Raw genomic sequence first — 10,581 nt, 5'->3', positions numbered from 1 at the left:
TTGTCAATATGGGACGCCCGGGGCCCAACATTTTGTCAATATGGGACGCCCACAAATCCACAGCTGATGATATTGTGATATTGTCCTCAGTTTCAGTTCCGAATACTAGCTGTCTGTGAAAGCTAAGATATTGATATGCATGCCAGAGTGACTCCACTTCAAATGCACAGCTTATGCACAGCACATAGTTAAAATAGACCAAATTCAATCAACATAAAAAGGATAAAGATCAAAACTTTTGAACCTATACGGCATACCCATAACCCACTTTTCGTTATCATCAAGGTCGAAAAGGATAAAGGATTAAGCGCCAAAAACCATGAACCCACCTTCTAATTTTCAAACCAAACAGAACAAAGAACACCAGAAACAGATGTAAGCTGTATTGCTTTTATTACCTTGATGAACAACATAAACACCACAAATAACCCCAACGGAGACAACAAACAAACAAAATAGACTACAAAAAAACAACAGTCTCACATCCAAACCACACACACTCGAATCTGTTTCTACAAATTCAAAACCCAAAAGCTTAGTAATCCTCAGGAGCCAAGGGCTGGTGAGTATGCAGAGGAGGCTCAACAGGAATCACCAAGTACTCATAAACAAGCGCAGCAAGCCCACCTCCCAGCAATGGCCCGATCCAGTAGATCCAATGATTGTCCCATCTCCACCCCACCAACGACGGCCCAAACGCCCTCGCCGGGTTCATGCACGCCCCATCAAACGCCCCACCCACCAGAATATTAGCCCCCACTATTAACCCGATTGCCAGTGGCGCTATCGTCCCCAAACTGCCTCTCTTTGGGTCTATTGCTGTTGCGTACACTGTGTACACCAAGGCGAACGTCAGCACTATCTCTAGCAGAAAGCCGTGCATTTCTGATATCCCTGATGAAACGAAAAACCCCATAGGCCTCTGCAATTTCCCAATTATAAAATCATTCATCCATTTTAAAAAACAACAACATCATAAACAAATCATTTCCTTTTCTTACCATGCCACCGGTTGCGAGTCTCAAGAGCAGTGAAGCGACGATGGCACCCAAAATTTGAGCTACCCAATAGAAAATTCCACGGATAAGTGATATCCTCCCTCCAAGAAGAGCGCCAAAAGTCACAGCCGGATTGACATGCCCACCGGAGATGTTGATACTCGCCGCAACCGCTGAGAACAGAGCGAATGCGTGCGCTATCGCTATCACAACTAAATCGGATGCACCTCGGCCCGTGTCGGTCCTCCTCCGACCATAACCGTGACCGTGACTGTAACCTCCATGGCCATAACTTCCATAATCTGCTGGACTGAAAATTTTGTCTGCAAAACCGAAGGATTAATCAATTAATTCATGCATGCATTTGGGTAAGAATTTAAATGAAGAATTTTTTAGAACAACATACCAAGAGCAAGAACAGAGCCTTCCCCGGCGAAGACGAAGATGAAAGTGGAAATGAACTCAGCCAAGGTGGCTCTAATGGAGTCAGGGTGGGTGGCCTCATCGGCCCGTCCAAAAGCATATCGTCTCGGCGGCATAGCGGCGGTGGCGGCGGCAAAAACAGCTCAAAACAGTTCCTCGAAGATCAAAGCATGCAAAACAGAGCAATTTCTGGGTTCTCGAAGGATCTGAAAATTCTTGGAAAGGTTTAATTTTGAATTGCATGGCTGAGAAATTGAGGATTGTGGGATTTAAAATGGGGGAAATGGGGTTTGAGAGAAGAGAGACACCTGTTAATACGACGTGGTTTGGGGACGACACGTTATGATATGTGTAAGCTCCTCAATTTCGATTCCAAACACTCTTATCTCCATCGCCCCTTCTCCCATCGGATTTTATTCATTTATTTATTATTATTTTTTTTATACAAATAATTAAAATAAAAAGTTCCTGAATTGTTTTCTCCTGTTATCCTATATCATAAACATATCAATTCATCTACTAGCAGTTTACATATATCAACATGGCGCGAAGCATCATACAACACAGTAGAGCCACCTAATTGATTTCATCAATTTCAAAATTTATGAAAAGCAAGATTCAATAATAAGAGCCTGACTTTAGAATAGCAAATTCAATAATTTTCGTAAGCTATTGACACCTCTCTTTTTTACAAATATGCAACCAATCCGATTAGAATAAGTTAAATTTATCCTAAGTAATTCATATTTAAATAGAAAAGTTGTTTTACATCTCATTGTTTTAAATTATTTTGTTATTTTTAATTTATCTGTTTTATAGACAAAAGATGTTTTAAATGTTTACTACTTGGATGATGTTTTCTTTTAAGATTTATATTTCTGCATAAATGATGAATATAAGATATTACTGCTCTGATCTGAGTATGTAGAAATTTAAGGCATACGATAAAAGTCATTTCATTTACAGTTAGTTATGATAAGAGAGATTAATAAACCTAGTAAAGTATAAAAATTATAACAACAAGGTAAATTATGGCTGCACAATAAAAATGTTTTCATATAATTAAAAACATTTTAGGATACACAATCTGAAAATTGAAAATAAATTATTGTTATTATAAAAGAAAAAAATTAAAAATAGAGATGGATCACGTGTGATGTCCATAAGTTAAATGGTAAGTTTGAAAAATAATAAATGAAGATATAAAACAAGACCAAATAGTTTTTATTACACACGATACATATATTATAAACCCAGTCTATATGGTAGACCGGTTTTAAGCAATCATGTAGTCCCATTAATAAAATATTGTATTGTATGGTGAATTTAGTGGCATTATTTATTGCATGTAATCTATTTGACTCTTTCGAATAAGTTAGCTCACGGGCCTCCTATAGTGTGGCATCAATAATAAATTTAGAGGCCCATTCGACCCTGTTAAACATCCAACAATATTTACGATGAGCCTAAAATGATTGCATGAAAATTACAGTAATATAGTCTCTCTAAGGATGGATAAAATACATTTATGTTAGTTTCATTTATTTACCCAAGGGAAGAGGCCATTACACTACAATTTTAAAACGAGAAGCCTAGATTCGTGTTTAAATTCTTTAAATTATGCTGTCACTAACATAATTATTTAATAATCGTGCATAAATCTTGTTGGATGTTCAACTAACCGAATGATGGGCCTCTAAATTTATTATTATATGCGGATTATGGCAGAAGAGGCCCGAGTGCTAACTTATCCGGAAGAGTCAAATGGATTACATGCAATAAACCATCAAAAAGAAGTCATTAAATTCACCCTACAATATGTTACTAATAAAACTACATGATTGTCTAAAGCTGGTATACTACTAGACCAGATTCATAATATAAATATAAATGTGATCATGTAATCAAAATTATTTGGTCTAGTTTGATCATTTTCTATAGATGGACATCACACTCATTATTTTTCAAACTTACGCGATCCATCTTATTTTCATTTTTTTATAATAATAATAATAATAATAATAATAATTTATTTTCAATTTTCAATTTTAGAAGTATATGGAAGCATTTTTATTCTGTAGCCATAATTTAGTTATAATTTTTATGTTTTTTTTTTTCCTATCTAACCGTCTCTCATCATAGTAAATGGAATTAGTTTTACAATAATATTATGTAACGATCCTAAACTTCTAAATACTCAGAGTCACTACTAACAATCATGCTTATCATCTATGCCAAAAAATCATAGTATAAATCTGGTAAACTTTTAAAACATTCTCTCCTCTCCAAAACACAATCATGATCTTGCATGTTTAAATACTAAATATTGAAATGTAGAAATATTAAAAACAAATGCAAAATAATTTAAAAGAATAAAAAGGTTGAATTGCTAATTCAACCCAACCTTATAGTTCGGGTTAAGTTGATCCGAGTTGTCAGGTTGAATGTACACCTCTATTTTACATAAACAAATAGAAAATATTTTTCAAAAAATGTGAAATCTACGATAGAGTAGATTTCATATTTCAAAATGTACTTATATTATATTTTTTAAGATTGCAAAATTTATAAACGATTATAAAATACAAACGTTACAGAGAACACACAATCTAAACCATCATGAAATTAATGTTCAATAGTCTTCAAAAATAACAACTACATTTTTTAATATGAAATCTACCGTAACTTAAATTTCGCATTTCTTAAAAACAACTTCCATCCATTTTTGAAAAGCGTGTATTGAAAGCTAAAAATAAAGTTCAAAATAAATAATATTGGTAGGTTAAATCACAAATTGTTCTTGATGAGATTCGAACGTTGGCTTATTATGGGTTAAACATATTTGTACTTAATTAAAAAAAAATGAGAAAATTCCCCACATGGGTTACTCTTTTTTCTTCTGATGATGGGGTTCAAGGACTCTTTTGTAATTTCAATTGCAAGTTTCTAAAAAACAAAATAAAAAAATAATTTATGTATTTATGTTTATTTAATAGTATTAAATATTAACATGATAATATACCATTTTAACATGTTTTGTTATCGTTCACATTGCTCCAAGTTAAATATACTTTAGAGCTATTATGATTAAGCTGCTAAAAAAAAATCAATCTTGTTAGTATAGGCTATATCTATTAATTTGTTTCTTTTTACGCTTTTTTTTCATTGTAATATTTAAATATAAATCTAAAAAATAAAATAATCATTTAAAAACACGCAACTCCATTAAAAATGGAAATCTTACCTAATATCAAATGCAATTATGTAAAATGCCAAAAAAATGGTTGCAGAGGGGATAAAATGCAAGGTTGGAATAAAATACCAGATCAAATAATATTAAATGGAACATTATTTAATTTAAATATGTGACACTTCTTATTCGGATTTGCCTATTTGGAGGGTTCCAAAATGGGCCAAACTCAGATAATTCGACTTTGGTGCAAAAATGAGGAATACCATGAAAGCCGTGCTAGTTAAAGCGGCGAATTAATCAAAAGGGCCCTACCGACCCAATAAATGTCCGGTCGGGTCGCCTGGACCGCTACTTGAGTCGGGCCGGCTCTTCCCCGGTTCGCGAGCCCGTGGTGGGCCAGGCGGGGCGCGCACGCAGGCCAGCGCTGTCCACGCGTAGCGCATGCCCGCGCTGGGCCATACGGGTCATTGGGCCGAACTGACCGCGAAACCCTCGTTTTCCCCAACCCCTTTCTCTTTCGCTCACCTCATGCTCGCCGTCGCCTCTCCCTCCGATTCGTTTCCGACGCCCATAATCCTTCTCAAATCTCGTAGATCCGAAGTGATGTCTTGATTCACCGTTTCCTTCCGTCCATTTCGACTCTTTGTCTTCATTAACCTCAAGCTTCAAGCCTCGGCAGTAGAAATCCTCAAACCTTTCCCCTAATCGATCAGAGGGCGCTTGTGGGTCTCAATCGGGAAGTTTCTGGCCAATGTGGGTCTCCGAGAGTTCGTGATCTCCTCCTCCATTTCCGACGTCTCTTAAACCCTCTTCTTCTGCTCTCCAAAAGCCCTCGATAATGGGCTACTCGAGCTTCAACTGGTGCGGCTTTCTTCCCCTTTTTTTTAATATTATTATTATTATTATTATTTATTTTACTTATCACTATGTGCATATGAAGGTGTTCCTTAGATCGAAGGTCTCTGTTTCGCCGGCGTTTATGTCCGACGACATTAAACTGTTCGTCTTCCACTCCATTTCGTGGTTCCTGTCTTTGAGGTACGTTCGCCTTCCACTCTTTCTCTCTTCATTTCGTGGTTACTGTCTTTGAGTTCTGAGGGTTTGATGACGTGGACTTGTATGGTCACGGTTTCGATTAAGGCTGACTTAGCGTCGCCGGCGCTGTTGCCGGCGCTGTCGCCGTTTCGTTTGATGCTGACTTAGCATCGCCGGAGATGTGATAGTGACATCTAACCATCTAACCTCGTGATAGTGACATCTAACCATATAATCTCGTGATAGTGACATCTAACCATCTAACCTAGTGATAATGACATCTAACTTCACTCCTCATATTCCATTTCTCCTCTCTCTTCTTTCTTCTATAAATAAGAGTTTTTACACACCATATTTCAGCGAGAAGAGCGATTGAGAGCTCTCAGAGCTGCTCAGGAATTATTAAACGCTTCAGATGATGTTACTACTGAAGATCGGAAGAAACGTGAGTGTGTATCTTGTTCTTCACTGTTGCAATAAATTATTTGTTCTCGCAGTATTTTATACCATTCTCGAGTTAGTCTATCAATAATGATTGTATTGCTCAAATTTTGAAAAGTTATTCTCTTATTCATGAATCGATTTATTTCTAAATGTATCTGTAACGTTCAGGTAAGTTTAATTTGACTTCTCTGTCTATAATATCCTTTATCTAGTTTATAAACATTCATTGATTTCAAAAAAAAACATCAAGAAAAATTGAGACTCCAACTCAAAAAGGGAGATGACGAGGTGAAACTTCATCTATGAGTCTAGCTTCTTCTTCATTGCTCTTTTTAAATTTTTGTTCATTCTTTTTGTAGTAGCATTATATTTGGATGGAAGAGGAGACTACAAAAACATCAAATTCTACAATGGGTAAGCTATTCCAGATTTTTTTTACCCACGATTCTTTTTTTTTTTTTTTCTAATTTTATATATAAAAAAGTTATTTTTCTTAAATGTTCTCTTTCAAGTCCGATTTAAAAAACAAAAAAAATTATATGATTTTTTCTTTTAACTCTCTTTATAAGTCTGATTTTTTTATTCAAATTAAGTTACTGATGTGTTTATTTGACTTCAGAATATTAATATAATTATATATAATTATTTAATTGATTTCTGTACTTTTAATCTGTGTTTTATCCAAATCTTTGACAAATTCAGAATTTTTAAAAATTCACCATTTTGTTTTTAATTTTCTTGGTTTCCAATGTGTTAGATATCAATTTTTCATTCGAGATTATTTCATTTGTTATATTTAAATTTTAATACCTGGACCTTCTGATAATTTTTTTTTTTTAACTTTGTAGCTTCATAGCTATTTCTATTACGTTTTCAAATTCTGCTGGAGCTGGACCTAAACACGGCCAATCAGTTGCTCTTCTGAACAGTGGTAGTGTGAATCTTCTACGATTGAGTGTTTCTTGGCTATCAAGACACACTTTATATAAATAGAAAGAGGTTGTTTTTCAAATATGGTGAAATCTACCTTATAGTAGATTTCATATTTGGAAACGCTCTTGCTGTTTTTCAGGATTGTAGAATTTACGCCCGACTACTAAATAACACTGTTAGAGTGACTGCACAGTCGGAAGAAAGCATACAACAATTGAGTGGCTTTTCGTTTCAGAATTGCACTGTAATTTTTATGATGGAATCATTTCTAAACTCAGTGGTGAATCCTGCCGGATGGTCAGAAGGGTCTAATAGTAGTTCTCTGAAATTATTATTTTATAGTGAATATGGCAACAGAAGGCGGGGCTAACTTATTCTCAAATGGCCAGGATTCCATGCAATAGAGAATCGAAAAAAAGCCATTCAATTCACTGTACGACAATTTATTAATGGGACTACATGGTCGCTAGAAACTGGTGTACCATATAGACCAGATTTGTAATATAGATATGTGCGACATGACATGTAATAAAAGTTATATAGACCAGATTTATAATATAGATATGTGCGACATGACATGTAATAAAAGTTACATTGACGTCATAAACTTGTGTACGATATAGATCATATTTGTAATATTGATATGTTCGACCTGACATGCAATAAAATAAAAGTTATTTAGTTATAGTTTCATATCTTCTTTTTAATTCTTTTTTTAATTTATTGATGGACAAAATATTTTTCAAAGTTATTTCATCATTTTATTTTTATTTTTCCTAAATCTTTAATCCCTCCCCACGAAACCAAACAATTTATTCTAATAAAATATTCTTAATTAACTTACTCATGATAATTAACTTAAAATATTCTTAATTAACTTAGATAATTAACTTGAAAGGTTATTGATTTTTTTTTTTCATTCCCTTTCATAATCTCACCTGCAACAAAAGGAAATGTGAAATATAGAAAGAAAATGATGGAATACGAATGATTTACACAGACATAAATTCCGGCTAGACGAAACCCCTTCTTTCCACAGTGCAACGCCATGAAACAGAGAACTAACGAGCCAGGGGAACACCTTGATACACACGAGCTATTACCACCAAAATGGTGTAATACCCGCTGGGTAATAGCAATAAAACTAATAAATAAATTAAAAAATAAAATAAAATAAATAAAATAAAGGAGAAGAGGGGGGAAGAAGTTCGGCGACGACACAGGTAAGGGAAAGAGAAGAAAAAAAAAATCAGGAGAAGGGGGAAAACCCGCGTGACGCGGCCTGCCCGGCCCATCGCGCGCGCTCTCTGCGGCCCAACCCGGGCACGCGTGACACGTGACGGTCAACCCGGTCCGCGGCGGTTTGGTCTAACTGGACCGAGGGTTTTGCTCCTCCAGCGTAAATCCGTGTCGTTTTCATCTATTTCTATTATATGAATGTAGGACCCAATTGAAGAGTTTAGCAAATTTTAAAATTTTTTAGTTCTTGTCTTACAAGTTTTTAAATCATATAAAATAATTTTTAATTTTTAATTTTATTATCCAGGGTTGTAATGTAAATTTTTTTTTTTTGTACATCAAATTAAAATAAGAGTATTTTTAACTCAATAAACAAATTAAAATTTTATAGTATGAGAAATAAAATTAAGAATTCCACCTATATTAGAGATTAAATAGAAAAATTACCTAAAAAAACCTAATTTAATTTGTTGATTTAATTTTATTTTAAACTCTCTTTAATATCTATTAGGTACTTAAGTACATGTATTGTATACAATTGTAAAGGACCCATTTAATTGCATAAATAAAATTCTAAATATCACATTATATTAAGATAATGAATCATTAAAAAAAAAAAGTAAATTACATATTCCTATAATATATAATTGTTTAAGTTATTAAAATATTTTTTTAACACAAATTTTAAATTAATAATAATAAAAAAACAAAAATAAAGTAAATAAAAATGTATATTTTTAGTTTTGACACACGTGGTCAACGAAAAATATTAAATTAAATGGAACTTTTTTTTTAATAATAATAATTAAATGGAAGGATATTTGCTAATTTAGAACGGATTTGGTATTAAATGCAAGATCAAATAATATTAAATGAAAAGATTTTTTTTTGCTAATTTGGATAGATGGTGGGTTATCAATTTTTTTTTAGTTTTATTTATCCACCATCTATAATTATTGTTATTGTGATACCATCTCCAATATCGAATTCGGGCGTACGTCTTTTAAGAGATATGCCTCCGCTAAAGTTCAAAACTTGCCACCAAATGAAGTGAGATTCAAATTCTCCACATGGGTTACTCTTTCTTCTTTCTTTGGGGGTTCAAGGGCTCTTTTGTAATTTCAATTGCAAGTTTCCAAAAAGAAAATGAAAAAATAATTTATGTTATTTATGTTATTTATTATTATTTTTTTTTTACGTTTTCCTTCATTTGTAATATTAAAAAGGGAAAGAATAAAAGAAAATTGTAATTTGTTTATTTGTCGAGTTGCATCCAATTTCATCACATTGGTCGATTTTTTATTAAGAGATTTGAAGAGTTACATCGTCTTACATTGAGTAAAAATAACAGAAATGTGAGTATGAAGCAATTAATACGAACAATCTCACATAATATCAAATGCAATTATGTAAAATGCCAAAAACAACAGCAATTAATACGAAAAATCTGAAAAAATCGAAAGTGGTCCCATTCATTAATACAAAAAAAAAAAGGTTGGAATATAATATCGCACGGTTTGTCTACGGTCTAATCATTTGGTCATTTAGCAATATTTTTTAACCATTGACGTACCTTTCTTATTTTGCAGCTAAAAAATTTAATATAATAGTTTTTATTTTTAATTAAAAATCAAATAGTGTATAGTTTTATATGGAAAATTAGAATTAAGTGTTTATACTAAAATTTTGAAGCCTGATTTAGTTGAATTGGTAAAATTATACTAAAATTAATTAAAGTAGGAGTAGAATTGATGTAATATATTAAATTTGGAGAGGTAGAGGAGTGATAGTGACGTGTAACTACTTATTAAATAAAAGAAATCAATTTTATTTTATTTTACTCACAATAAATTAGAGTTCTCTTCTTCCTCCACTGTCTATAAATTAGAGTTCCAACAAGCACATTTCTATCACTTGCTCTTCTTCCATTATTGGAACACACACATTTCTTCTTTGCTTCATTTCCGCCGGACTTAGCTCCGGCTGTTGTTCCGGTCGTAAAAACTCCAATACTCTTCAGATTGAGTCAGATATTTGTCCTCCACTTGTTTTACCGGACGCGATTCTGATTCTGATTCCGAGTACGGCTTCAGCTCCGGTTCCGTCGTCAAAACCCTCCCCTCTGTGTTTGCAAGCTAACTTTCGTCTTCCACTATTTTCTCTCTTTATTTCGTGGTTTATGTTGTTACACGTGAGGTCTAAAGATTTGGAGACTGACGTATTCGAAGTCGTCGGAGTTTGAGTTACGCTCACACTAAAACTTTGGTATTATCCATATTTTTCAATTTTTCTTTCTGTCTTTGTCTTATAACTTCT

At 33.5% G+C, this 10,581-nt stretch overlaps 1 protein-coding gene and 1 long non-coding RNA gene across 3 annotated transcripts; one reads left to right on the top strand and one right to left on the bottom strand.

Annotated features, from left to right (window-relative positions):
- Positions 1-359: 359 nt before the first annotated feature.
- On the bottom strand, positions 360-1,761 carry LOC111782610 (probable aquaporin TIP3-2). Its single transcript, XM_023663395.1, has 3 exons — positions 1,405-1,761; positions 1,002-1,321; positions 360-922 (listed from the first exon to the last, which is right to left on the bottom strand). Exons 1-3 carry the CDS (start codon positions 1,535-1,537, stop codon positions 536-538), a joined length of 840 nt encoding a protein of 279 aa, XP_023519163.1. The 5' UTR covers positions 1,538-1,761; the 3' UTR covers positions 360-535.
- Positions 1,762-5,091: 3,330 nt separating this feature from the next.
- LOC111782612 lies at positions 5,092-7,719 on the top strand. 2 transcript variants are annotated; one of them, XR_002813159.1, is made up of 5 exons: positions 5,092-5,475; positions 5,566-5,652; positions 6,010-6,094; positions 6,453-6,507; positions 6,942-7,719. It is a non-coding gene; the product is annotated as an uncharacterized LOC111782612 (long non-coding RNA). The 2 variants fall into 2 exon arrangements; XR_002813158.1 differs by having other exon boundaries at positions 5,555-5,652.
- Positions 7,720-10,581: the final 2,862 nt, after the last annotated feature.

This window comes from Cucurbita pepo, chromosome LG20 (assembly GCF_002806865.2).
Source record: "Cucurbita pepo subsp. pepo cultivar mu-cu-16 chromosome LG20, ASM280686v2, whole genome shotgun sequence".
Taxonomy (NCBI): domain Eukaryota; kingdom Viridiplantae; phylum Streptophyta; class Magnoliopsida; order Cucurbitales; family Cucurbitaceae; genus Cucurbita; species Cucurbita pepo.
Note: the sequence above shows the minus strand (reverse complement) of the source record. Positions and strands in the feature narration are given on the sequence as shown.